Source organism: Neurospora tetrasperma (assembly GCF_000213175.1).
Source record: "Neurospora tetrasperma FGSC 2508 unplaced genomic scaffold NEUTE1scaffold_4, whole genome shotgun sequence".
Classification (NCBI taxonomy): Eukaryota; Fungi; Ascomycota; class Sordariomycetes; order Sordariales; family Sordariaceae; genus Neurospora; species Neurospora tetrasperma.
The window spans coordinates 2,091,774-2,119,126 of record NW_009799102.1 but is presented as its reverse complement, the minus strand read 5'-3'; the positions used below and the strand labels follow the sequence as shown (position 1 = coordinate 2,119,126).

The window sequence follows — 27,353 nt, the reverse complement described above, 5'->3', positions numbered from 1 at the left end:
CTGACAGTATTGTGGGGGATTTTATAGGGAAGACACAAGTGCGGAAAGTAGAAAGGTGAAGAAGAGCGGCCAGGCCGTGAGAAAGCGGGATTGTGATCGATGCTACACTAGAATAAAAAAAGAAACCTGGAAGGGGAAATGACATTGACGTAGAGAAGAGGCTGAAAGGGTAAGTATATAGATTGGTGGAATAGACCCTTTTTTTTGTGTTGTTGGTGTTGGTTTTGTCTGTCCGGTCGTGTCAATTGCCACTTTGTGAGTCTGCGGTGTTGGTGTTGTTGGAGCCCTCTTGTGATCCTCGTATTTCCGGGGTAGGTAGTATTGGTTCTCTCGTATGCTGTTCGGCTGCCCTTCTGTCCATAGCTAGAGAGGTGCCGCTGTTGCCGGAACTGCCCGTCATATTTTTTTTTTCTTTTTTTTCTTTTTCTCTACCACTGCGCATTTCTTCCAGTGGGCTAGCGAAGTAGTGTATAGTAGTTCAACCTTGGCTTGATTGTTAGCTTGAGACTTGCGCCGGCGGGTCCTCGGATAAAGGAAAAGGGCAAGGAATTCTCTGCTCTCATTGGTTAAAACCACTCCAAGGCGAGCAATGGCCAACTGGACGCTGGGCATGTCAGCAGTCGCGCCTGGCCATCATGAAAGTGGGCAGAGTGCCCTGCTCAAGATACCTAGGGTATGTAGAGAGCTCACTGCAAGTACCATGCTAGCAATCAAACCAGGGGTAAACTGTAGGTACCACGATCACAGGCATCGCGGTTGCCAGAAGCGCTGAAAATGCGGCTGAATTGGAACTGGAATGTGCAGCACCTCAGGCAGGTCCACCACCTCGCTCTCGCAAAGTAGAAGCACCTCAAGGAGGGCTTTGTTGTTGCTGGATTCCCGTCGTCTTTGATGGCATCCACAGAAGCATCCACGCCTTGTGGGGCCGCGGTTATAGGTACATCAGACACATGGAGCCTGTCTTCCGGTTTTATCCCCTCTCGCTTCTCTTCAGAATACGAAATTATACCCAGTTCACGTCATTGACCCGTGTTCTCGCCATTGTTTTGAAACTCTGTTTTGGATCATCTTGGGTATTCCCAGATTCCAGGACCTTGGGACATCTCCGAGTTTCCATCACTGAGGTGCAATCGCAAACACAGCAAAAAAAACAAAACAAAAAAAGAGGCCCGCACTGCACCCAAGCGAGCGGTCTGGCTTTCATCTCATTTGGACTTGTTTTTGTGGCACCCTCCGATCGACATAGGTTCGCTCAAGTGATGCTCGCCCGCTCCACCAAAGAAGCGCACAGTCTTCGAACCCGTTCATCCCAACTTCACCCAGACACAGCGGGCGTCAGTTCACTTCCCTTGTCCACACAGACAACGGCTGTCATCTCAACTCTTCCACTTCCATCCCTTCCTTGACTGTCACCTGCTTGGCATCTGGAAACATACCTCTACACTACATCAGTACATGGTGATCGGAGAGCATCCAAAAAAGAAAACTTGAAGGAAAAACAAAAACAAAAAAAAAGGGAAGAGGCATTCCACTTTGTTACTAGGTTCCCCTCAAATCGATAGCACATCACTGGCTTCGCACCATCGTATCCGAATCCAGAACGCTTATCTGGGTGACATTGACCGTCGTACCGCCTCTTTTTAGAAGGTAGAGGTAGAGCACCGCCCTCCGAGGAACTCGCGCTACCAACGCCCGGAAGCACCACGGAACCGGCTTACACACAGGCGGACGGACCATTGTGCTTGGCTTTTAGCTCCAAGACACATGCCATTGGAACACCAACCAACCTGCTCAAAAGAATCTCGCCAAAGCCCGCGCCCCCTGTCCATCGCGCCCATTTCCAACCCCATCCAAGCACTCGCTCTTCGGCCAGAGACTGTTCCTTGCTGCCTACCGCTGTCGCCGACTTTTCTCTCCGACAACAAAACACGCTCAACACCACCACAACCTCCGATACACAACAGCCCGGGTCTCAATCACTGCCGCGCAAGCCGCCCTGCAAGCAAGCAGTCTTTGCTTTTCAGCTCTCTCAGCCTGTCCTTTGCCGCCCAATAGCTGATCGCCCAGGTCCCTCTGCGTTTGCCCCTGCGTCTGCGACTCGACGCCCAGAACTGTCCGCCAGCCGAGTAGCCGCTAGTTTTAGGTGACGGATCCGCATCGCGCTATATCCAGCCAGAGAGCGGTCTTCGTTCCATCTTGCGCCTCAACTCCTCAAACAACTCCCCCATCAAAGCCCAAGAAAACCCTCTCGCAAATCGCGACCGATTGCTTTTCAATCTGCGTGCTGGACTAGGGCTCAGCCCATCTAAAGGTACGTTTGCTTGCGCACTAGCCCTTGCCACTCACTGTCTGTTGAATTATTTCCGCTATTTCTCACCATCAACAATGCGCAACTGTTTGCGCTTGGCTTCCCTTATCTCGGAGCCTTCGGCGTCTTGGTGGCTCCTCCTTTTCTCTTTCCATTTTGACCTTTCGTCCAGTGCTTTTTCTCATACTCACCAATGAGCATCTCGAGTCCCTACCTATTGCTAACATGACACCCCGGATCAGAAGGGACTTCCCACGGTTGGAACGTCAGGTTTTCAACATGTCCAGCAACAACACAAGTACGGGCATCTCAGGTCCCGAGGCAACAACCGCCCCTGGGACTCCTGCTGACCCGAATACAGCAACGGTCAACGACCCTACCACGGCGGCCCCGCCTGGGCCGACCACTATCATCAGCACCACCTCAGTACCGTCAGTGCAGCCGCCTATTAGTACGACTTCCTCGGCTTTGCCGACTTCTCCTTCATCATCCTCAGCTATACCACCACCATCGCCATCATCAACGCCTACTACCTCGACGACGCAACAGCCGCCACCAATAAGCTCTACCACAGCTCCGCCAACGACATCAACACCGGCGCCGCCCACCACTACGCAGCAGCCGAGCACGGAAACTTTTACTAGCGTCCAGATTATCACGACTGAAGGGGAAACACGAACCAAGATTACGCAAATCATTACTACCGAGACAGTAGTACCCTCCGCGAACCCCACCACCTCCAGTTCTTCGACCACCACATCGGCCGGGGCCATTGATGCTACTAAGGGTGCTTCCTCTGGCGGTGGTGGATTGGGTAGCGGTGGGAAGATTGCCATTGCGGTAGTGGTGCCCATTGTTGCCGTTGCCCTTTTGGTATTGGCCGGTATCTTCCTCTGGAGAAAGCGGAAGCAAAGGAGGGATGCCGAGGAACAGAGGCGAAGGGAAGTGGAGGACTATGGCTACAACCCCAATGTCGACCCTACGATACCTGCCGTTGCCGGCGGTGGTGCTGCTGGAGTGTACGAGATGAGGGAGGATGGAACGTCCGGGTACAGGGGCTGGGGCTCTACGACCCTCGCGAGTTCGGCTGGAAGGAAGGCCTCAACGACCATTTCAGGCGGCATGCCTGGCGTTGCCTATTCCGACACCACATCGCCAACCCGGGGAACCGTATCTGACGCACGATCTGGCGAGCCGTTGATTGAACCACCTTCGCCCGAAGGCGAGATCCTGGGAGCAATGGGACCTTCAGCCGGTGATAGCCCAGACGCCAATGTTCACCGAGGACCCTCAAACGCCTCGTCTCATTACAGCGCAGCTGCCCGCTCTGACGAGTCCGGCGAGGCCCCTATCGGAGTTGCCTATGGAGGAAGAACTAGTTATTATGAGCCGCAGTACGGTACCGCTAAACCATACAACGCCCCCGAGGGTGCCTATAACGGACCAGTTGCCCCGAACAACTTTACTCCCGCAGGACCCCCGGTCATTCGAGATGTTGTGGCGAGGCGGAATACTCGCATTGAGAATTCCGGACATTACCCTCAGCAAACGGCTGGCATCTCGCAGAATTTTTGAAGAACAAGAACTAGTTATTGACGGTCGTCGCTAGTTATCTCTTTGTTTCGACCGCTGTATATCATGGTCCACGCGTCGTTTTTTCCCGCTCATAGGATACCCATTTTGACTGTTCGAGTCGCGCTATCGTTATTGTTTTCGCTCGGCAGAAACGTTCGTTGGATTTTTTTTTGGCTACCCATCTCCGCCCTCGCTCTTGGCGATAGCCGCGTCAGCGAAGGGGGCCTTTGGATGCAGTTTCGTGGATTCTGGTCCTTCCACCATTCTCCTATTCTAGTCAAAGGCCGCCGGCAGGAGGTGGTGGTTTTAATCTCGGATACGACAATGCGTGATTAGATAGAAAAGCGGCTGGTTTTTCTTTTTGCTTTTTTTTTCTATATCAGTGCGCGGTACATTTACACATTCGCTGCACATATCTTTAGAGTCGGGAGGTTGTGGCCTAGGGCAAGAGTCGAGAAGAGTCCCAAGGAGAAGAGGAAACCACCTGAGCGCCTAGGGTTCAGGAAGCATGAGGAAAAAGGAGGGAGGGGGAAAGGAAGCGAATGAAAGGGCCACGCATGGTTTCTAAGCTGCGTCGCATAGGATGATGTTAATGAGGCGCGAGGCGCTTGGTTGATTCTATGGAAGTAACGGTCCTTTTGTTGTGGGAATGATGCTGCGTTTTGCCCAGCTCAAGGGGAGAAAGGGACAGTTGGGAATGGGTTCACGTGTCTAATAGAGGTGTGGTGGATATCTATATGTTTTTGTTTATGGATGGGATGGAGTGGGAGATGGAGGAGATTTGGTTTGCTAGCTGGGTGAAGAGAAAGCAGGGACGGAAAGATGATGTGAAAAAGAGTCTATCCTTAACATACCTTCCACATATCTCCCAGCTACCACTTTGGTTATCTACTACTACTACTACTTTATGATAATGCTATAATGCAGTTACATATCCGTATACTCTAGCTCAGCTAACTTCAATCCTGTTTCCTCGTGTTTCCTCAATATAGGACGATTCCAGATCTTTCCTCCTTCATACCTCTCCCTAAGTTCTCACCTCCCCCCTTGAGGAGTAGCTCAAGCGAACGTGAAAATGAGGCTGAGCAGCTCGCCCGGGTCATCTCCCGGCCCCCCCGCCCCCGTGTGGTTGGCCCGTCGTTCATTAAACCCCTTAAACCTTCCCAAAGGAAGCCAAAAAAAAAAAAAAAAAAAAAAAAAAAAACAGCAATGGCTATTGTGAATATGGAGAACTGGTTGGTCATATGACCTATTTTGCTGTCTTACGAGGTATAGACTTGCTCGCTTCGCAGTCACAAGTTCTACGGGTATCCGCTTCAACTCAATCATTTGACTACTTCAGCTACCTAGCTAGCTAGCGACTTTCCAATGTTTCGTCCCTACCGCAAGAAAAAGATAGACAGTGTTGACAAATGAAAGTCGCTTAAGAATGCATCATGAGCATCGAGTAAGTTCACAACTGAATAAGAAAAGAAAAAAACGTGCGCATGTTAGTCTTTGGCTATTGCATACTATTTAGGCAAATCTAGAACAAGTGAAGAGAGAAGAACTGAGGAGAGAAGTGAAGAAGGAAAGGAGAGAGAGAAAGAGAAATTAAGGTAAGTGAACACTGAGTAAAGGAAAAGCGTGAAGAGGGAAGGAATGAAAAGAGTAAAAGAATAATATAGAACAAAGATGATAAGAGAGTGAAAAGAGAGTGAAGAGAGGAGAGAAGTAAATAGAGAAGTGGCGAGAGGCAGCGAGTGTCAAAGGCAAGCTGCAATAGTAGGAGACAAGTGTTTTGGCCGCTAATTGTTACTATAGCGAGCGGTATACAGGTGAATACTACTAACTGGAAAGGCTCGAGAGACGGCCGTGACTTGGATGTATCTATTTAGACTTGATTTTCATTTCTTGTCCATTAACCACGGGATCACGAGCAACGGGTTTCGTAGAGTATACAAATTCTCACAAGTAAAGGAAACAAAAAAGTTATGAACAGCAGTTTAGCAGTATGTAAAGACATTGGGGGTATCTTCATGTCAATCTCACTGCATACATCTCACCCATCCATGTTCATCCCTGGACACCCGTGATCTTCGTGATCGTGCCCGAACCAACTGAAACGCAGACCGGAGAAATTCGCTAACTATGTACATGAAACCCCAAAGCGCCTTATCAAAACAAAACAGAAAACCAACTCCCACAGCCACATATAATGGAAGCAAGTTCGTACCTTTAGCCTCACAAAAAACTCCCAAAGCCAAGTGCATGGAGACCAACAGGAAGAAGAAAAGAGACAAGACAGCCAGAGTGCAGAAGAAAGTGTAAAGAATAAGAGAGTCCTAGTACACACTCCCTCGCAGGCTTCTATCTTCCTTCTCCGCGTCTGCCAAGTCCTCTAGACTCTGCTTCTTCTTTATTGACTCGGTAAGCCTCGCGCCCTCTTCCTGCTCCTGGCCGCTATTTTCTTCATCTTCTTCGCAGTCAGGCTCGTGCTCTCCATCAGCTTCATGCTCGCCATCGCTACTGGGAGGATGATCACCTAGACGGTTGGCTTTGGCGCCGCGGCCCATTTGGCTCTGATCCCGGCTAGGATGGCGGTGTGGTACTGGACGAACAGCATGGGGGGTGAGTCCGCCACTCGGGGTTTTGGCCTTGACATTCTTGCGCCGCTCATCATCTGACAACTCAGTTTCACTGCTGCTATGTCCACTGTAGGTGCCTCCACCATCACGACCAATATGAAGGCTATGGCTATGGGGACGGGGCGGCGCGCTGGGACTCTTGAGATGGTTTCGTAGGCGGTCTTCGATCGATATAAAGGATGGCGTGCCGTCTGGACTCGAGACGACCTCTTCTCGCGCCTTGGTTATGTCGATGACCGGACCAGCGTGTGCCACTGCTGGCGACAGTGTGGCCCCGCTGCTAGTAGACTGAATACGTTTGGCCGTCGGTCTCCGGCTCGCAATCGTCGGCCCATTAGGCAGTGCGGTACCGTTGAAAGAGGCGTTGGCGACTCCTTGAGCCTTGCCAGTAGCAGGGCCGGCCCCATCTGTAAACGCGATGCTGCTGCTGCTAGCTACACTGGGGGTATCGGCGTCTGTCGAATTACCACTCGCGCTATCGGTAACAGTGATATCGGTGGAGGTAACGTGGTTTGAAATCATGTGGTCGGTCTTGACCAGGTCGGCAAGCGTCGAGCGGATCTTGAAGTTCTTGTCGTGGTTACAGCCGTTCGGACAACCTCCCCACCGCCGTCGCATCTCGACTGGTGGTGCGCTCGGGTCGGAAGGCATGCGCGGGGTGGGGGAAGGGGCCGAGTCTAGCTTGGACTTTCCTCCGGTCAAGAGAGCCTGTTGTGCAGCACGCTCCTTTCTGAGCTCCGACCACGTTCGCAACTTGTTTTCCAATATGTATTTGCCACTGTCGTTCTTGCGCATGATGAGAAACTCGCAGTGATTGACGTTTCGCAGATCCTCGAAGTACTCGACACTGAAGTGGTACCACTTCATAAGGAAGACTCGCGACATAAGACCGTGTGTAACTGTAGCAAACTTGGTTAGCCTTCCCGCCACGTTCTTCAAAAACAGTGATGTCTCGAAAAGTTCGACCTACCTAGAACGCAAACGCTGGCGAAGTCGTCGTCATTGAACTGGCGCCAGAGACTTTCGTTGAAGCCACTGACTCGATCGTATGCATCTGCGGCACTCTCTCCATTAGGGATCCGGTAGAAGAAGTGACCGTAGTCAGCGCGCTCCTGCCACATGCGTTCCATCTCTGCGCTACATGGCTGAAAGTTTCCAAAGTCTTGCTCTCGTAGGCGAGGCTCTTCGTAGACTTTGATGTGGTTGCGCTTGAAGGGACTGGGTTCCGGGTCGTCGCTGGTCAAAGTGGCCAAGATGCCTTCTGTGGTCTCGCGTGTGCGGCGGTAGGGACTGGTGAAGAACTGGATGGTGTCGTCGGCGCGCAACAGCTTACGCAGCCGGCGGCCGGCATCGTATGCTTGTTGCCATCCTTCGTCTGTGAGCTTTACGCGGTGGTCGGGAATCGTTTGGTGGATATCGCGGTTCTCTGTCGATCCATGTTAGTGTTAGCCGCAAGGAGGCAGGTAAGAGACAAGATAGCCTCGAAAGGCGTAGACGACGTACTGTTACCCTCAGACTGGGCGTGTCTGATCAGGATGATAAGTCTAGGCTTCCCCATGGTCGAGAAGGAAGAGAGAACTGAGTGTGACGTGAACAATAAGTGGATGTACTATGCGGTTGCGTAGTAGCTGCAGCAGTTGTCAAAGTCGAGGTGCCCAAACTTTCCCCACCGCGTACCGTGAAGGTCTTTTGTCAAAAACGAGTAATAAGTGGCGGAAAGAGCAATGCTGGTTGACTGTATATCGCAGACACCGTCAAAGTGAGGGACTGGACAAGGAAGGGTATCTTTGTAGCACAAAACTATGGCAACAGATGGGATAAGTAGAGTTATTGGAGTACAAGGGCTGTGTATGAAGGTGGAAGAAAGACAAGAAGAGACGAAAAGAAAGTAAACGAGACAAGGTCGACTAGGTAAATAAGGCAACCGAACTTTGAGGCAGAGACTGCCTGCTCATCCCCTCTAGCCCCCCCCCGGACTGCAACTGAAGTCCTTCTAGGCACGGCTTAGCAGGTCCCGCGTTCGTAACGTGTATGTAGCATATGCGCGGGGATAGGTAGGCAGATCCTCCAGGCCCCTTCCCAGGGGCAGGGGCAGTTCCTGGGGACATAGAGCTTGAGCAAAATGGCCCCAATGGAACCCGGACTGTATGCGTCACCAGCCATGGCGCAACCCGCAAACATGAGTTGTCGTTTTGGGCCGCGAGCTAGAGCCAAGAGACAGCCAAGTAGATGAATACCGTTGAGCTGTTGTCAACAACGTGGCTGTCTTATTCCCAAAGACTCTTGTAATAAGGCAGTATTAATTCTTGTTTGAATCTGCTTGGTTGGCGTGTTACACCTCCCGGTCCAGTATGTTTGTGCTATGCAAAGGGCAACACTAACATGAATGCGCACCTCTCCGCTTTCGGTAAGGTACACAGCCGCACTTTTGAGTTTTTCTAGCTATTGAATGGCTGCGTACTAAGAGATGATGGACATTGCACACTGTGATCGCTGGTGGTGGAGGAGGGGCTAGAGGGGCTGGCTGGGCTGCCCCCAGGATGTGCTGAGCTGTGATTGGATCCGACAAGAGCAGGGAGTCATACATTATCAATCTCTTGCATTCCAGTGGCCTTTCCCGCCTTTTTCCAGACGTGCCAGAGTCCCTCGCGCCCCATTTCTGGCTCGATTGGATGCGCGGGGTTCTCCGTCTTTCTGACGCTTCAGCCAATCAGAATTGTTAACACTCAACCAGAGGTTAGGTTCTTTCCCAATTGGATTCGCATGTCACCGCAACTTTGCGTCTTTGACAGAGCCGGCGCCAACAGCAGCGAACCGGACTCGTTCCTGGCGGCTTCTTCCCGTGTTACTGCAGTATGTAACCGTACAGTACCGATGACCAGACACGGCCATCTTTGGCTAATAAACTGGATGGATGAGTTCCAAGTTGGACTTGTAAAAAGGCACACCACAATCGACTTGGGAACATACGATATCCATGACATTGTGACAATCATGTTATAACCACGTGTAGAAGACATATGATTCAATTTCCCAAAGCTTGGCTACTTAGCTCTCCGTCTATTCCATGACCATTCCGTGACACCAAACCACATTAGACCAAGCCATATCATTTGACGCATGTGGTTTTGATCTCGTGACTTTGCAGACATAGGGATTCCCGGCCTGGAGCTTGTAGCTTTCAAGGTGGGACTCCAATCGAGACAGCATCTTGAAATCGTCAAAGGTCAAACGGCCACTTAACAGCCACGCGCACAGACCACCAATATCAGCCCTGTAGCCTTGTCCAACGGGTCCAGCTCCCCCATCAGCTGCAGCTCAGTTCAGCGTCGCATTCAAACCCCATCGCTGCGATCGACCCGTCCGTTGTCGCGACTTCATTCTCCGGCCCAGATTCAACCTCCAACTTCACATCTCCACCTAGCAAACTTTAGGGAGCCCACCGTCATCACCAAATCACCGCTTAATCGCACCACAAAAGAGAACAACAAACTCAAAGGCGTGCGCGCGCCTCGCTCCTCAGAACGTCACGAACCAGAACAACCCGCCGCGTCTCAACCCAGGAAACACCCGACAGCCACCATCATCACAACCGCAGCCGCAACCGCCACCGCACACCATTGTCGACAGAAAACACAAAACAAAGTCGCAAAAATGTCAGCCGACGACCCCTCTTCGATCCCAACCTCCACCTCTCGCCTCTCCTCCCGCCCCACCAAGCGTCTCCGCGCCTCCTCTCCCACCTCCCTTCAGGCCTCCCACCTGCAACAACTCTTCGCCAAACCCGACCGAGAAATCATCATCCCACCGCTCCCCTCCTCCGCCACTTCCGGCTCCTCTCGATTACCTCCCCCTCCGGAAATCGTCACCAACGTTCAGGGTTCCTCCGCCGGTGCGGGATCGGGCGAGTTTCATGTATATAAAGCTGCCCGGAGGAGGGAATATGAACGGCTGAGGATCATGGATGAGGAGGTTGCGAAGGAGAAGGAGAGGGAGGAGTTTGAAGCCAAGAAAAGGGAGAGGGAGAGGGCGGATGAGGAGAAGACAAGGAGGAATCGGGAGAAGAGGGAGAAAAAGAAGAATAAAGGGAAGGGAGGGAAAGGTGGAGGTGGAGGTGGAAGTGGAAGTGGAAATGGTAGTGCAAGTCAAGGAGGGAGTGTGACGACAGCAAATGGGGCCGAGAAGAAAGAGACTGCAAAGACTGGGGACGAGGGAGGCGCAAAGGAGAGTGCAGCCGGAGCTGGAGTCACTAGCAACGACACCGCTGGGGAGAGTACCGCAAAGGAAGCGGACAAGTCCACTTCGACCACGGCTGCGTCTGCTCCCGGGGCAGTAGTACCTGGAAATGCGGAGTCTGGGCTACTTATCGTTGAAGACGACTGAAGGGGGATGTTGAGAGTATTGATTTTACCCAAGCGAGTAGAGCAACAATCAGCGACAGGGGAAAGCATAGACAGCATCACGACCTGCGGTTACGGAACAAGGATAGACCTCTCGACCAGGCCTTTCAGAACCCCTTTTATCTACCATGCCAAGGCCCATCTAGCATATACATAAAGGGGTGCTCATGCAATGGGTGCTATGCGTTGACCACCAAAGAATCATTAACGGGATATCATACCACCTTTTGCCGGACTGACTATAACTCAGTTGACCCTGGGTTACCCACCCGCACCCTTCATATCATTTACTCATCACCGCCGCCAGAGCTGACACCGACACCTGGCTGTGCCTTTCTGGCACTGCAGATATCGTCAACTCTCAATAGGAGGCAGGCAGCCTGTTTGTGTAGATGGTCAGTAGACAATTAAAAGAGCATCGAAACTGAACGTCAAGAAAAAGGATAAAAAAAAAGTCCAAACATACCTCGACAGCAGTCTTCATGCTCTGCACCTTGATGGCCTCGGGCTCCCAGACCCCGTAATCCTTCATATCCACAATGGCACCAGTATCGCCGTTGATACCCCACGAGTTCTTGCCCTCGGCATGCTTCGCGCGGAGATCGGTGAGCACACGGACGGGGCTCTTGCCGGCGTTCTGGACAAGTGTACGGGGAATGACCTCGAGGGCCTCGGCGACGGCCTTGTACGGCCATTGTTGGACACCCTCGATGCTCTTCGCGAGCTGTGTTAACCTGACGGACACGGCCATCTCGGTCGCACCACCACCGGGCGATAGCCTGGGGTGGAACATGACGTTGCGCGCCACGCCCATGGCATCTTGCAGGTTGCGCTCGATCTCGTTGAGAACGTCCTTGGAGGGACCGCGGAGAAGGACGGTGCAGGCCTTGGGGTCCTTGCACTTTGTGAGGAAGGTGAAGTACTCGTCGCCAATCTTCTCGACCTCAAACAGGCCGCAGTTAGTGCCTACGTCGGATTCCTGGAGATCCTCTACTCGGTTGACAATAGTAGCGCCGGTCGCCCTGGCAATTCTGTTGTTGTCGGTCTTGCGCACACGTCTGAGCGCGGTAACGTTGGCCTTCATGAGATAGTGTTGTGCGAGATCTGTGAGTGAAATCATCGTTAGCTTTCCTGCCACCGACGTGATACGCGCTTCCCATTTATGGAGTCGAACTCACCAGAGACACCCTTCTCTGTGATAACAAGGTCGGGGTTAAAGGCAAGGATATGCTCGCACATCTGCTTGACCTGCTCCTCCTCAATCTGCAGGATGCGGTTCCAGTCCTCCTCCTTTGTGATCTCAATGTTGGTCTGCGACTCGCCCTTCTTGTACTCGAGCGGGCAGTCGAGCAGGATGATGCGCGGGTTCTCGATCCTGCGGCGCATCTTGGGGTGTGTGATGTCCTTGTTGAGCATAACGCCGTCCAATACCCTGCTGTCCTCAATCTCGCCGCCCGGCACCTTCTCCACGCGCGCATACCTCTTGATGTCGACCTCCTTCTTGCCATTACCCATCTCCCACGTCACGGTGCGCACGGCCTTGAGCGCTAGCCCGCACATGAGTTCCGACCATCGGGAAACGTACTTGGTGCCAATCGAGGACGAGATGAGCTTGTACATGGCCTGGTCATCGTTGATGTCGATCGGGAGCGAGATGTCTTCGATGATCTGCAGGGCGTCCTTGAGGGCGCGCTTGAAGGCCGAGATGATGACGACGGGGTGGATGTTGCGCTCGAGCTGGGGGAGGGATTGCGCGAGGATCTCGCCGGCTGTTTGTGAATACCACATGTCAGTGAACGGTATACGGCGCAGCTGTAACCAAAGTTTTCCCTACCGAGAATGATGACTGTTGTGGTACCGTCACCAACTTCTTCGTCTTGTGTCCGGCTGAGCTCGATCATGCTCTTGGCTGCGGGGTGCGACACTTCGATCTCGCGGAGAATAGCATGGCCGTCATTGGTGAGGACGATACCGCCCATGGGATCGAGAAGCATCTTGAGCATGGCCTTGGGGCCGAGGCAGGATCGGATGATATCAGCGACACTACGAGCCGAGGGGGGGCGGTCAGTCAGTGTCCATGGCGGGGTGAAAGGCGGTCTTATCCGCTATAAAGGGGGGGGGGGGCCTTGGAACTGTACGTTTTGGCGGCGGCGATGTTGGACATCTGAGCCTTGCGGCCAGTCTGCCTCTCACCACTGTTGGTGTCTGTAAGGGTAGGAGGTAAGGTCAGTCAGTATGCTGCATGGTTACTGCCGGCTGACAAGTGAGGATATCCCCAATATCAGTGCGAAAAGGGGCAAGAGGTAGCTTCGAGCGCTGGAACATACTCATTACCAGGACCGGTGCCTGCATGGTGCCTGATTTATATGGGTTGCTTTACTGGTGACTGAAAAGAAGAAAGCTGTAGGTATAGACTTTGTCTTCAGATGGTGATGCTTCAGAATGCGCGGGGGGAAGCAGGATGGTTCGTTGGCAAAAATCTGGAGAAGGAATGGCCGCCGTTGTTGTTTGCTGTTCTCCAGTTCAATGATCGGGCAGGCAGCTTCAGCGTCAACCTCAGGTCAAGGTGGGATGCTGGACCCCCTCCGAAAAGTTGATGGAATCGACCTGGACCAAGCTCCCTGCTTCCACTTCCGTCGCCAGTGGACGGCACCCCACCACTGAAAGGTGGGGCAGAGGACTGCCGAACAGAACGGAAGAAACGTCCAGTGTCGTGGCATCCGCTGCCAGCTGTCAGCGCTAACGGTCGCGCAGCAACGGATTGTTGATGCTTGATCAGGGGAAATATTCTTATACAGGTCATAAAATACATTTGTGTCATGTCCTCTCCATGTTTGAGCTATCCAAACATGCCAGCTTGCTTGTTAAGTACAGTCATGGGGGAGCTCTTGTCCAGTTCCACGTGTGATTCAGCTCCATATCCTGTAAACCACAAAACGCCTTACGCTGTGCCGTGTGAAACAACTATACAACAATTCCATCTCAGGCTCCCCAGCTCTGCCAAGATCAACTCAAAGCATCATACTTCTCCTCCTCGAGGCCCTCCCCTTGGACAAGGACCCGCCACTGTCATTGCCGACATCTTCCTCATCCTCTTCCTCCTGCGTTAACTCTTCAGCCCACAAGCTTTTCTTCGGCACCAGCATCGAAGCCCTTTTTCGGGAAGATCTTGGCTTTGCGGATGCTGTTGCTGTTGTCTCGGTCGAAGCAGTTGAGGACGCTCTTCTTGAACCTTTTTGTGCCTTCTTATTAACAGGAACATCACCGGTAGTCGCTTCTAGCTGGGGTGCTGCGCTATCCGGAGATGCACAACTAGCAAAGTCGTAAAGATCCACCGAGGCTGAGTTCGTCGAGAGTTGTGCGTCCTCGTGTTCGTGTTCGTGATTTTCTGTTGGGATCGTGGGTGCGGAACGGCTCATTGATTGCCTCCCCTTTCCACCCCTGGGCCGTGTTGTAATACTATTACTCAGCTCCTTCTGAATCTGAGCCTCGACCGCGGCGTTTTCATCGGTCTCCTCCGCGGCTGGGGGGTTTAGAGTTGGTTGTTCTCGGACCGAAGGAATTGTCATTGCAGGGGCTGCAGTAGAGAAGGATGAGGCGCGTCTTCTCCTTCCCAGGTCTACTGAGCTTGGGAGGATGCCGTTTGGAGACAATATTCCTTCATCCAGCTGTGGTTCCTTCTCCTTCTCTTTTTCAAACAGCGTACTGCTGGTCAGACTGCTTATATCCACCGCCGGCAACGGCTCGGCCTTGACCTTGCTTACTGACGTCGGTGCTGACTCGTCGCCCTTGCGTTGCTGCTGCTGCTGCTGTTGCGATGCCGGCCTGTGAAGGAACTTGCCCTCCCCAGAAACGGCATCAAAGAGCTCTTTGGTCGGTCGTCGCATCTTGTCGCGCAGATTGGGTTCCGTATAGCTGATCGCCGCTCTAGCACGCCTGCTAGGCCGCGACGTCTCTCCATTAGATGAAATGTGGGCTGGCGGCGGGGTGTCGTGGGTCACAACAGTACTTTCGGAGGCGCGCTCTGGTGTTCCAGGTGTGATCAGAATATCGGTTTCGGGAATCTCTGCAACTTCAGGAGTAGGTTCCAGAGCCGGTGGGAAAATCTCGACTTTCGTGAATGCCGACGTAGAATTTCCTTGCGTTTCTTCTACTGCTGACTTCTCTTCCGGAGCGGGCAGGTCAGCTTTCTCCTTACCCTTTGGCGCGTTGTGCACCTTCACCGGCTCAAAGTCGTCGGCCACTTGGTGGGGCTTCGCCGGCTTCTTCGGAGAGACAATGTGCTCGTTCGTGCTCTTTGCGGACAGCGGGGCTCTCGGTCTCGTTGCGGTCTCTTTGATGCTTTTCCTCTTGTGCGGGTCGCGGGCAGAGAGTCCTTTCTTGATCCCAGTCTCATTGCCATTCTCTTTTCCTTGCTGAAGCTTGGTTGCCTTGTTGGGTTCGTTTTGGTTCTCGCCGTTCAACTTTCGCTTGAGGCCTGCTCGTATGGTCTCACTCGGTACAGCCGATGCGGACTGTTTTGGCGGTTCCATCGGAGGGGGACTGAACATCTTGGAGGGTTCCGCAACTCTCGATTCTTTGGGTGGGCTGAATAAGATCATGTTTGGTCTCCTGTCGTAGTCAAGTTTAGGCGGCGATAGTGACGGCGGTACTTGAAGAGCCCTAGGGCTCTCTTCCACTTGCTCGGTAGTTTCCGTTTCTTCGGTCTCGGCGTTCTTGTTTGGCGATGGTGAACAAGGTATGACCATATCATCCTCGACAAACCTAGATACTGGCGGCGGTCCGATGTCTGGCGAGTCATTCGAATCATCTGCCTGCATGCACAGCGCTAGGATTTCTTCACTGCTGCTCGGCTGTCAGCCATATGCTTCAATGTATCATGCACCGGGAACTGCAAGCGACCTACTTCATTGTGGCTCGCGCATACGTCTTGTTCTCGTATATCGGCGGTAGCCTTCCTTCCTGCTCAGCCAGTAGTTCCTGGTCGGCCTCCTGGCGTGCTCTTCGTAAGGGAGGGCTTCGGTGAACGCTCGGTCGAGGCTGCGCGTATCGCCTTTCTTCTAAAAGGCGCCGCTTCGAGGGCGGCTCCCCTAAGCTTGCCAGCAGCGAACTGAGTTCCGCCAACTGCGTCTCCATCTTGGCCTTGACCTCAAGCGCATGATCGGCCACCCTTCGCGCAGCGTTGTCTTGGAGCTCCTTTTCGAGGCGTAAGACCTGGCCACGGAGTTCGAGGTTCTCCGACAGCAAACGAGCGCATTCATTCTCCAACCCACGGATACGGAGTGACTGTGTGGAATTGACTCGAGCAATATCTCTGTTTTGTCTGAGAAACTTCCTACGCACTGTCAAGACGCGATGAGGTTAGCTGTGTTGTCGCATTGGCGCGATGAGGGAGACGGAGTCGCGACACATACAGAGCTCGAGATTGTCTGTTGACAACGAGATAGACGACATGGCTTGTTCGTTGAGGCGGGCCATTTCGCATTGTCGTCCTCGCGGACAAGACAGCCAAAAAGGGTTGTTATTAGTTCGACCGGATCGCTATCATAGATATACAATACAGATCGTCGTGGATGTGTCGGAAGCTGTTTGAGTCAGGTTGTTGTTTGGAATGCGATCGATACGTTGGGGAAGGAAGAGGCTGGGCAGGTGCACCGTGCAACAGTGCGGTGGATTGGGTGGGTGGGAGCGGAGGTGGACAACTGAAATTCCCAGGTGTCATTTCGCGAACATTTTTGTTTACTCTGGTTCCCAAACCGGTTTAGCGTCGCGGTTCTCTTGCAGTTGGCCAAGGTCCAGGGTTGACCAGCAACGAGGTTCAGTTCTGAACTGAAGCGGGGCGGGGACGCGGCCCACTGGAAGCTTTCACCGTCCAGACTCCGACCTGCGGTGTTGCCTGCCGCCCATGAAAACAAGCATAAGGTCCTACAGTATAAGCAGTACCTCCCCTCTATACTACCGGCGGCCACTAACAGCATCACCTAGCAGCAAGCAATCACAACAAGGAACAGCACACTCTTTCCTCCCAGGGCATCTTCCCGTCCGTCTTGTCAAGGACTTCCACCACTCAGATTCGACCAACGGCTCTTGACTACCATTTCCTGAACACACATGTAGATCTCCATAAACTCCCATCCTTTTCTTCTTCCCCATCACCAACGCCGTGACTGCAGCCACAATGTCCGCATTTCCTGCCAGAGGCTTTTCGTCCATGGGCGCAAGCACCACGGGCCAGTCTCCCGCCCTGGTTGCCAGAGTCAACGAGAAGAAGGCCGAGCTGGAGAATCTCAAGGAGCTGCGCGATCTCAGTGCGGCAATGGCAACGCAGATGGAGGCACTCGCACAAAAGCTGGCTACTCTTTCCGATGGAACAGAAGCCATTGCCCTTGTTCTTAGCAATTGGCATAATGTGCTGAGAGCTATCAACATGGCATCTGGTAAGCATCATTCACGCCATACTGGTAGCATCCCTTCCAGGCGGTCCTTACTAACACGCCTGCCTCAGCCAAATTACCCAAGCCAAGTGCAGGTGTCCAGGAGCCCTCAGAGGAAGATCTTCCCCAGACTCTTGTTCGCATCCCAACCGAACATGCGCCTGCACTTCAAGCACATGCGGAGGGAGCTGCAGAAGAAGAGTAAACCGGAGGAAGTGTCTGTCTTCCGGGTCACCTCGGCCAGCCAGGCTACACCATTCAGCAAGTCCTTCCTGGGATTGGCTGAGGACTCAAGTCAGAAGTAATCTTTTTTGAAGGATCAATGCTACTACCGCACCAAGGCGCTCTAAAGGAAACAAAATCAGGTCAGAAAGCTTCATGTTAGAGTCAGATGCTATGTGGACTGCCCTGTTTTTTTCTTATCGGTGCTGCCAGCCTCAGTCTGTACCTTCCGAGTACGAACAGAAAGAAAGGTTTGAGCAATCAGGGGTGGCCTGTTTCTACTTGATCACTAATGAAGAAGTCGGTTTTGGTCAAAGTCAGCCAGGGGGTTGCTTGAGGAAGTCGCCGCTTCAAGACATCAGACAACAACCCCAACCATGAGACCACGAGCACTTGCAGTTACGAGTCCATCAAAGGCGCCGAGAACGAAGTGGAATGGCCCTCAAGCATTGTGGTGAAGATGGGAAAGAGTTGCGGGCACGACCTTGACTGCCATTTCAAGGAACAGGGAAGGGCGCCCGCCGCCAGTACTAAGACGCATGACGTTCCTCTGGATGAAGCACAAAAGCCAACTGCCTTTAGGACTCCAACACAGTTTTCTCGACCACTTCAGTTGAATCAGTTCCGTCGTCAGCCAAAGACTCCAGTGCCCAACTGCTACACCAACATAATTGTGCAATCAATAACCAACAAGTTTTCGATCAGCCTTCCCCGGATCTAGCCCATCACAATCTCACCTTTCTGGATAACGAGCCACCCCGCGTCTGCACAGAGATAATCTTGTCTTTTTCCCTTTGAGCGAAATTACTCTGGAACCCTTGTTCAGGCCAGTCAGCAACGCAATCGTCTGGCCTCCAGATCTTGGCTATTTCGGGAAAAGCCGATATTAGAACGAAGAATTAATTACAATCATGGCGACCGCCAGCACCTACCACCACCGACATGGAATCGGCTTCGATATCCACGACTATGGACTACACTCCAGCTGCACCCCTCACAGACTCGACAACAATCAGTTTTATGTCTTGGATCCCAATTCAGACACCGACCACGATCATAGCAGGAAGCCCAACAAGACTCAAACAATCAATACCCAAAACAATTACTTGGGTAGCCCCAAGAAGGCAAATGTCAGGGCCAGAGGTACTGCAAGATACCAAGCTGACGGGTCTGAACTTGGAAACGAGACTGCGCGTCAAGTGCGCAAGAAGCTAGGCGAAAGAGACAGTTCTGAGGCCGGTGCGACTATCTCCACATTTTTCTCAAAAGGTACGTGGCTCTCTCTACTAGTATCTGGGAATCAAGCTACCTTCGTGCAATGAAGACAAACTGACTTGAGCTTGACGGGCTTCTCAGAATTTGGGGAAACCAATCACCTTGCCTTAGAAAATCAAAGACTCCCCAGCAACGCAGAGCAGTTGGCCAAACATTACGCAGGTCACTTCGAGTGGGTTCTGTCATTGCCGGCAAAGACCCTGCCCGAAGGATGCGCTCATCCAGTCTGCTCTCACGATAACCCAGAGATTTGTGGCTATACGGGATCCGGAGAATGTGCTCACCCAATCTGTTCTCATGAACACCCTGAGCGCTGTGGCTACCAAGGATCCGAAAACCCAAAAGAGCTGCTTTACTTTGGCTGCAACCTCGTCCCGCGGCGTTCAAAGTCAATGCCGGATGCCAAGTTAGGCACCGACAACGAAGATCAAAGTGCTGATATTTATACGGTTGTAGCTACTAAGCTCGACGGCGTCAAGCATAGCGACGTTGTCGAGAATAATACTGTTCCGACGAACATCACGACCCATCCCGACGAATCCCATGTTCAGATGAGGCGCTCCCACATTACCCGCGAGACAATTGATGAGGAGACGGAGAGCATGGTGGATGAAAGGGCTGGCGACTTTGAAACTACTATCGTCCAAATGGACGCGGATTCCGTCTCCAGCATGGCTGAAGAGACCAGCCCTTACCATACAGACGATGAAATGCGCGATTTTCACGGAGAAGTTGACGTGGACCATCGACATGAGCCTCAGGTGAGCTTCGAGTCAGATTGCCTTCTGATCGGCGAATATCAGTATGAAGAAGAGAGGGATGAAGCGCGAGAATCAGATTCACATGCAGAAAATGACCGCCACATCCAAAACGAGTCCCGGATGTGGGAGACTGATTCATGTCACCGATACCACCATCATTCCTCGGAAACCGTGGATGATTGTCAACAAGAGTCTCAAATGAGGTGGGAGACCGAATATCGTCACAAATATCGTCACCGCCTCTCGGAGGCCATGGAAGACGAACACATGGAACCAACGAGACTATTTCCACCCATTTCGAGTCCTGCGTCCAGGATTGAAGACTCGGTGGAAGCTCTCGACAAGCTCGAGGATGAATTGGAAGCTATCAATGACTTGGCGCGAGTCGACCGAATCTTGTCTCCTGTAGACGCAAGAATACCCTTGATGCAGAGCGTCCAGAGAACACCCAAGGCCGCCCCACCTCAGCGCACAAGCTCCAAGAGAACTGGACCTACCACGGTCCGCCCGAAAGATGTCGATCGCTCTTCATCGCTGCGGAAGTCAAGCTCGATGAGCTTTGCCGATAATAAAGCGGCTGCTGAGAAGAAAGGTACAGCAACCAGACCAACCAGCCTTCAGCCACCTAGGCCTCCGGCCAGGTCTAACAAAGCACCCGCTGTGGCCTCGTTCGAGCTACCCGGAGAACCTGTGGCCCGCCGCCTCAAGGAAGAGCGTGCATCTCGTCTTTCACAAGGATATATTTCCGAAAATGCCCCGTCTATGGATGATTCCTGGACCGCCTCACCTCCCAAAGTTCGTGTCAGGTCCACCAGAACGTCCACGCGAGCCGCTTCTGAGTTACCCGGTCAGGCAATCTCACGTCGCAGGAGAGAGGAGTCGGAGGCCAAACAGCGAGCTGAGGAAGAGGACGGTAAGGGCCGCGGGTCCAAGGCTCGCTCGGCCCGTGCTAGCATCTCAAAAGCTACGAATCCTCGCGAGACGGTTGTTAGTCGGGCGCGACAAGGGAGACCTAGTGTCGCTCGTACGTTTGATGGCAGCCATGCTAGCGGTTGTGCAGAGCCCCGTTCTCCTCTATCAAAGGCACCCGCTACAGCTTCTTTTGTGTCACCGACAGCTTCTTCTGCGAACAAGCGGAATGCTACTGTGGGCAGATCGGCCGCGTCGACCAAGCGACAGTCGTACAATGCGGCAACTCTTCCGGCGCGCGGCCGCTTGAGCATGATTGACTCGCTGTCGGCAGCCAATGCCGGTCGTGGCATTTCGAGGGCGTCGGCAGGTAGCAACCGCAGTGGCGTCACGGGCAGTAGCACGGTTAGCAGGCGTAGCACAGTGAGTGCGGAGGAGGCGCAGAAGCAGAGGCAACGGGGTAAGGAGGTATTTACACGCGACAACGGCTATACGGCGGAACGTGAGAGAGAGCGGCACGAAAGAGAGGAGGCGGCGAAGAGAGCTCGAAAGGAGGCGGCTGATAGGTCTAGGATGCAGAGCCGCGAGTGGGCAGAGAAGCATGCACAGAAAGCCGCTACTCTTGGTGGAAAGAAGAAACGGGACAGCATGGTCGGGGGCTCTCAACCAATGAGGTTTCGCTTCACATCCTGAAGAGGTAGGGTTTGCACGATGGATTCGGCGTTTCGACGCAAGTGGGCGAAATGTTTGAGTTGGCGCGGAGTTGTGGCTCAGGCTTCGGCTTTGTTTTCATTTCGGTCTTGCATGATTCTCTCTTTTTCCGGCTTGGAGTTCGAGGTTTGTGTGAGCATTTTCATGAGGTGGTTGCATCGCAGTGTGAACTTTTTTTTTTTTATCTTTTACTTTTTTCTTTTACTCGCGGTTTACGGTCTTATCATGCTGGCTTTCTGATCCTTTTAACTTGCTTCCTCATTTCAAAGCTTTCGGAGCACCATCGTGACAGACATCACCATCTCTTGAGGGCCCCAGGTTGTTTCTAATGACCTTTATACACTGAGGTGCCCCGGAAATACCCTCGATCACTTACAGGACGGTTAAATGGACTACTCACCAACCGATTGGCCAACTGGGCTATCGGACGAGGCAACAGATCTTTCGGTTTTAAGGCCGTTAGGTTCTTCTCGTACGCCGCGGCAACTGTTTGTCACACGAACTTATCGGTTAGCTCGCCGCTTAGTATTTCGAGCGCGTTTTGGCGGTGTTATTTCTTGTTTTACTTTATTAATCCAGCATAGCCAACGTGGTCATGAGAGGAGACGACGCTGGATGTTAGATAGAATGGATGGAGATGCAGAACAATCAACAAAGATCTTGACAGGACGCTTTTAACATGTGAGAAGGGTGTGGAAGTGAATAAAAAACCAAGACGACGACGACGACGACAAAGCGGGTGTCATGAGTAAACTGCCTCGGCTTTGATCTGTCTCCCATACCTTCCTACTCAAGACTCGAGACTTAAGCTTGTTGCATAGGTCGTCAAGTTTGTGATACGCGCCGATCGCGCAAATGGAAGTAGTAGGTGAGAACTCGCTATCCTGCTCTTTCCTCTGCAGGACAGATTGAGGTTTCGCAGTCGAATGCACCTACTTGGTACGAAAAGGACCTGGACGCAGCACCGAATAGCAAACTGAAGCAGCGACTGACTGTTAAGGCTGCTCGGTAGGCAGTCGCTCAGCTGAATCACCAACCTAACCGACTGCCAACCACGTCTCTCCCTTGCTTCCTTTCGATCGAGTCTTATCGCTCAGTTGCGGCATTCCCTTATTCTAAGTTGTGTCGGTCCGCATTATGTATGTATACGGCTACGTTACCTTGCCTTAGAAGCAGCCCGTGCATTCGACGTTCGACGCCCCACGCGCATTCACAACCTGTTCATATTCCAGTTCCAACATATGATCTTGCAGTTCATTGACTAGAAAAACATTTTCAAACGATCCCCCACCCAGCCACGCAGTATCTTCAAAGGCTTGAAGCCAAAGACATTGGGGGTTCAAACCCGATCTTTGAGTCCCCTTCTCGGTCACTTTCGCGCCACCTCTACCACCACCCCGACCACAGGTACCAACGAGCAGCTGAGCAGCATCAGCAACATGGAAAATAGGTAGCCGAGAAGTATAGCGCGCTTTGGACTACGAGGACCGGCGAAGAGAACAACCACCAACGTCGAGAGAAGCTTTTTGTTTCGCGAGAAGAGTCGCGATGCCAAGCCCGTTGCGAAGGCCTGTGCATGACGGGGTCCGTCTCGGCACCATATCCCGTGTCGATCACCAGACCCTGGATTCAGACGCCGCTGTCAGCGTCAATTCAGTGGAAAATGGGGAACCCCAACGGCCAACGTTGATCCCGGGATGGGGCAGTCCCGGTACTACCCATAGCACCCCGCTCGTAGCATCATCCACAGCCCGAGCTAGTGGTGACACCTCGAGCAGTGGGACCTCGACTCCAACGTCCCTGAGCCCGCCGCCGCCTCCACATCTTCCCCTCCTCCAGGATGAGAAGCCCCGGTATGTACGACGACCGCCCGGGCTAATAAAGACCTTGTCCAAAAAGATCATGTTCTGTTCAGCCTGGGTCTTCGTCATTGGCTTCCTGTGCGTCTGCCTATACAATTACCGATATAACGCCAACGGCCTTATCCCCTCGTTTGCTCCCTCGGACGTAGGCGTTCCCTCCAAGGAAAAGGGCACCCCGAGTAGTACCACCCAACACGGCAACTACGGCGACTCGAATGATAATGGCAAGGCAAATAGTAGTGATAGCACAGAGGCAATAGTTTCATATGTCGACCCGGATCTCGAGCTAGGTCTTTCGTCCGCATCTTCTCCATCGGTCCCAACTCCGACATCTCAGACTGCAGACACCAAGGACACGTCGTATTCCCCATCCACCACCTTGATGACCGCAACCATTACTATGACCAACGAAAGGCTGCCCGGCGCCACAGCCACATCACCCGCAGTCACCTTGCGCCAAGGCCGGTACATTGGCGTCCACTTTTCTGTCGACTACCGCTTCCCCAAGGCTATTGAGGCCTTTCGCGGCGTTCCCTTTGCTCAGACCACCGGAGGGGAGAACCGCTTCCAGCCACCCAAGGCACTACCGGACTCCGATCAGACGTTCCAGGCTGTCAAGTTCGGCGAGAATTGTCCTATAGGAGGGACGGTAGGCAACGGGTTTGGAGAAAACTGCTTGAATGCCAATATCTACAGGCCGGCTGGTCTGGTTGATGACGATGGACTAAAAATAGGGGACAGCAACAAGCGCCCGGCGTTGCTGCCCGTGGTTGTCTACATCCATGGAGGTGCCTTCAACGGAGGTATGGGCGCTGAACGCAACATGGCGAGCTTCGTTTCCTGGGCCGATGCACCTATGATAGGCATTAATTTCAATTATCGTGTCGGTGCCTTGGGGTTCCTCCCATCAGCATTGACGGCCAAGGAAGGGTTGCTAAATCTGGGGTTAAGGGATCAGACTATGTTGTTGGAATGGGTGAGGGAAAATGTAAAGGCCTTTGGAGGTGATCCGGATAATGTCACGATCATGGGACTCAGCGCTGGTGCGCATTCGGTAGGTTTTGTCTTCGGCCCTTTTATGTCTTTGATATCGTATTCCAATATGTCTTCATACACACCACGTATAACTTTGCTGACCCACTATTCTTTTGTTTTTTCGTTCTTTTTTAGATCGGGCACCATATCATGTACTACGCCCGAAAGGAGAATCCGGCACCCTTTCACAGAGCCATCCTGGAGTCCGGCGCAACTACTGCTAGAGCTGTCCTCCTCCCAAACCACCCTCGTCACCTGGTCCAATTTCGAGAATTCCTCGCGGCTGCAGGCGTGGACGGATTACCGGATGATCAGATCTTTGATCATCTTCGCAAGCTTCCGCTCGAAACCATAGTCAGAGCCTCCAAGAAAGTCTGGGACCGCTACGAACCCAGCGTCACATGGCCCTTCCAACCCGTCATCGACGGGCTTCACGACCAACAACAAGCCATCAGCAACAACAACAGCGAGGCCACCCCCGTCCTAATCCCCGACCTCCCCATCACCTCCTGGCGCCAAGGCAAGCACCTCCGCATTCCCGTCTTAACCGGCTTCAACACCAATGAAGGCGCCATGTTCATCCCCAGGCAAGCCAACACAAACGACGACTTCCGCTCCTTTTTCAAAACCCTCATCCCCACCCTCACCGACGCCGACCTCGCCGCCCTCGAGCACCTTTACCCGGACCCCGTGACAAACCCCCACAGCAGCAACAACCCGTACCGCTCCGTGCCCGCCGGCATGGGAGCTCAGTGGGCCCGTCTCGACGCCGCTTACAGCCACTACGCCTACATTTGTCCAGTGCTGCAAACAGCGCACTTTATGAGCCAGGCGGGATTGCCGGTTTATGTCTATAGGTTCGCGGCTAGGGGAAACTGGGACGTGGCGAATCACGCGGATGAGGCACTTGTGGTGTCGCATGATATGGATTTTTTGAGGTCATTTGGACCGCCGCGACGGAGCAAGGGGTTGAGAAAGGTGGCAGATGGGATGAATGCTGCTTGGGGAAGGTTTAGTAGTGGGGAGAAGGTTATTGAGGTTGAGACGGATGGGAAGAAGGGTAGTGGGAAGAGGGTGGTGTGGCCGTTGTTTAGGACGCCTTTTGGGGATGGTGATTCGGAACTAGACCGCGGCGGCGCTGGGCACAAGACTGCGGAGAGAAATACAGAAAGAGGGTGGTCATCATCATCATCATCATTGTGGAAACAGAGCAGCAGTGGTAATGACGATGTAAAGCCGCCAGAGGGGACGGGCAGGATGATTGTCTTTGGAGAAGGGAACAACGAGCGGGCAGGTGGTAGTAGCCCTGGTACGCCGGCCAAGGAAGAGGTTCTCAATGAGATCTTGCTGAAGGCTTGCCGGTTTTGGTGGGATCGGATAGAGTTAAGTGAGGGCTTGGGTATACGTCGTGAAGAGATGGGAAGGTCTGGTAAAGGTACGAAGGCCAGGCTATGACTTGGGGGTTGACGATATGTGTAGAATGCTGAAGGCGAGTCTTCTATCTGCGGCTTACAAGTATCATTATGACCGAAATTACAAGGCATAAAACTGTGTGGTGTATAGTGCAGGATGGGCTTGCTCATGTTAGGTACTTACGTTATGAGTAATGGTTAAGAACAAGGAGGTTAGATGGATATCGGATAGGCAAATCCTCGTTTTTTTTTGGAATTGGTGGACAGGCATTTTCGCCTCGGAGGAGAATGGGAAAGGGTTCATAGCAATGTTCAAATAGTATCACGAGTATCATATTTACTCGTTACACGTCCACGATGTGCTCACCGTGAGCTTCTATCTCGGTGATTGTCTCAATGGGGACTGCATTCCTCGGTTCCAGCAACCAGCAGCATCACATCGCTACTTCATTATGGCGAATTTCTTCCCTAGCAAGTAATACATGCATGCAACCACGAATATAACAAACAGAACAAGAGCCAGAATCAACATTGAAAAAGAGAATGACTGCCAAAGCGAGGTTCTTGATACAAAAAGAAGAAGGAACGAGCCGAAAAAAAAAAAAGAAAAAAAGAAAGAAAGAAAAAGACATACAACACCTGGGATTCGCTGGTCGTCACCGACCCAACTACTAGTCAGGCGATTGGTAGCTTATCTATGGGAGAGCGGACGGGATCCCGAGTTTTCTACCATCTATGGTCGTATGTGTTTATCTCGATCGGTAAAGGTGCTTATATTCTGTCCGTGGAAAAAATTGTTCATGATCGCAGTATTGTATAAGTTGGCAGGACATGTTCGTCTTGGCACTTACTGTGCTTTGGTCACTTGATAGATTTTGCCTGTTTGTTATACGCAAATAAGTGTGACGACCTGCGAAACCGGTTCGAGTCTAACTAACTAACATACCGAGCTTCGTAGTTTTAGGCTCTAGAGTAGATGGGGAGGTAGTGTGGTAATTTGTTGTCAGGTGTTTAGGTACCTAGTTTGGTGTAGGCATGAGTTCTGCTTGGTGCAAGTCCGTAGAAGTCTTTGGTGGGTTTCTTGCGTTGACTTAGCCACGGTCGAGCAAGTATACCAGGCGAAGCCTTCGTTATTACCTACGATACTCATCAGAGCGGATAATAGACGTCGAGACACTGGGGGACGGATTGTTTATTGAAGAACTGTCCACCTGGTTGATGGTTGTACGTATCTGGTCTCTCTGGTAGCTCCAAGCAGTAGACATTCGCTCTACTCCAAAAGGCCCCAGATCCAGTTTTTTATCGAGATACCTCAAGGTGTTTGAAACCAAGGAAAATCTCGCTAGCAGAGTCGTCGTGTATACAAGATCGCTATTGCATAGGTGTCTTCTTGAAATCATTCCCGAAGTGCTCAATTGCATACTTATGTCTGGGATTACAAAGGTTTATTATCACCATGCTTTGGAACGGTTTTCTACGTATACTCGAGACACATATCATGCGCTTCGAGATGGAGTCTCACTTGCCAAGTCTATTTTGTTACTGCTGAGTGAGGAAGGAGTGCGTGTTCGCGTTGACTGTTTGTTGTTTCTGTTGATTGAAAATCATGACGGGAGAGTTGAAGATTTTTGGCGCTCCAGTGATTTAGAGCCTCCCTCAAGCCTTTGACTGTACACAGCTCATCACACTTGCTTCACATACCCCATGCAAAACAAATCCCAAAGAGATCGGCAATCCCTCCCTGAAGAAAAGAATCCGAACCCCCGACCACCGACTTCGGACCTAAGAGTTATTTGAACCTCATGACGTTTGTAACGCCCCC

General features: G+C 52.4%; 8 protein-coding genes across 8 annotated transcripts; 5 read left to right on the top strand and 3 right to left on the bottom strand.

The window, feature by feature from the left end:
• Positions 1-2,130: 2,130 nt before the first annotated feature.
• Positions 2,131-4,035, top strand: NEUTE1DRAFT_65353 (uncharacterized protein; the record flags this gene model as incomplete). The annotated part of the gene is made up of 2 exons (XM_009853920.1): positions 2,131-2,311; positions 2,551-4,035. One exon carries the CDS (start codon positions 2,588-2,590, stop codon positions 3,881-3,883), a length of 1,296 nt encoding a protein of 431 aa, XP_009852222.1.
• Positions 4,036-6,064: 2,029 nt separating this feature from the next.
• NEUTE1DRAFT_123127 (uncharacterized protein) lies at positions 6,065-8,226 on the bottom strand (the record flags this gene model as incomplete). The annotated part of the gene is made up of 3 exons (XM_009853919.1): positions 6,065-7,409; positions 7,481-7,936; positions 8,014-8,226. The coding sequence occupies 3 exons, from the start codon at positions 8,066-8,068 to the stop codon at positions 6,208-6,210; spliced, it is 1,713 nt and encodes a 570-aa protein (XP_009852221.1).
• A 666-nt stretch (positions 8,227-8,892) lies between these two features.
• On the top strand, positions 8,893-10,893 carry NEUTE1DRAFT_130532 (uncharacterized protein; the record flags this gene model as incomplete). The annotated part of the gene is made up of 3 exons (XM_009853918.1): positions 8,893-8,922; positions 9,142-9,363; positions 9,757-10,893. The coding sequence occupies 3 exons, from the start codon at positions 8,893-8,895 to the stop codon at positions 10,891-10,893; spliced, it is 1,389 nt and encodes a 462-aa protein (XP_009852220.1).
• A 91-nt stretch (positions 10,894-10,984) lies between these two features.
• Positions 10,985-13,417, bottom strand: NEUTE1DRAFT_123125 (uncharacterized protein; the record flags this gene model as incomplete). The annotated part of the gene is made up of 6 exons (XM_009853917.1): positions 10,985-11,290; positions 11,377-12,014; positions 12,089-12,679; positions 12,745-12,953; positions 13,049-13,115; positions 13,238-13,417. The coding sequence occupies 6 exons, from the start codon at positions 13,260-13,262 to the stop codon at positions 11,198-11,200; spliced, it is 1,623 nt and encodes a 540-aa protein (XP_009852219.1).
• A 504-nt stretch (positions 13,418-13,921) lies between these two features.
• NEUTE1DRAFT_84025 (uncharacterized protein) lies at positions 13,922-16,388 on the bottom strand (the record flags this gene model as incomplete). Its single annotated transcript, XM_009853916.1, has 3 exons — positions 13,922-15,755; positions 15,817-16,252; positions 16,325-16,388. 3 exons carry the CDS (start codon positions 16,386-16,388, stop codon positions 13,922-13,924), a joined length of 2,334 nt encoding a protein of 777 aa, XP_009852218.1.
• Positions 16,389-17,088: 700 nt separating this feature from the next.
• NEUTE1DRAFT_44921 (uncharacterized protein) lies at positions 17,089-17,549 on the top strand (the record flags this gene model as incomplete). The annotated part of the gene is made up of 2 exons (XM_009853317.1): positions 17,089-17,347; positions 17,416-17,549. 2 exons carry the CDS (start codon positions 17,089-17,091, stop codon positions 17,547-17,549), a joined length of 393 nt encoding a protein of 130 aa, XP_009851619.1.
• A 928-nt stretch (positions 17,550-18,477) lies between these two features.
• NEUTE1DRAFT_84024 (uncharacterized protein) lies at positions 18,478-21,342 on the top strand (the record flags this gene model as incomplete). The annotated part of the gene is made up of 2 exons (XM_009853915.1): positions 18,478-18,835; positions 18,923-21,342. 2 exons carry the CDS (start codon positions 18,478-18,480, stop codon positions 21,202-21,204), a joined length of 2,640 nt encoding a protein of 879 aa, XP_009852217.1.
• Positions 21,343-22,770: 1,428 nt separating this feature from the next.
• Positions 22,771-25,781, top strand: NEUTE1DRAFT_147246 (uncharacterized protein; the record flags this gene model as incomplete). The annotated part of the gene is made up of 2 exons (XM_009853914.1): positions 22,771-24,138; positions 24,255-25,781. 2 exons carry the CDS (start codon positions 22,771-22,773, stop codon positions 25,572-25,574), a joined length of 2,688 nt encoding a protein of 895 aa, XP_009852216.1.
• Between the last annotated feature and the right edge of the window lie 1,572 nt (positions 25,782-27,353).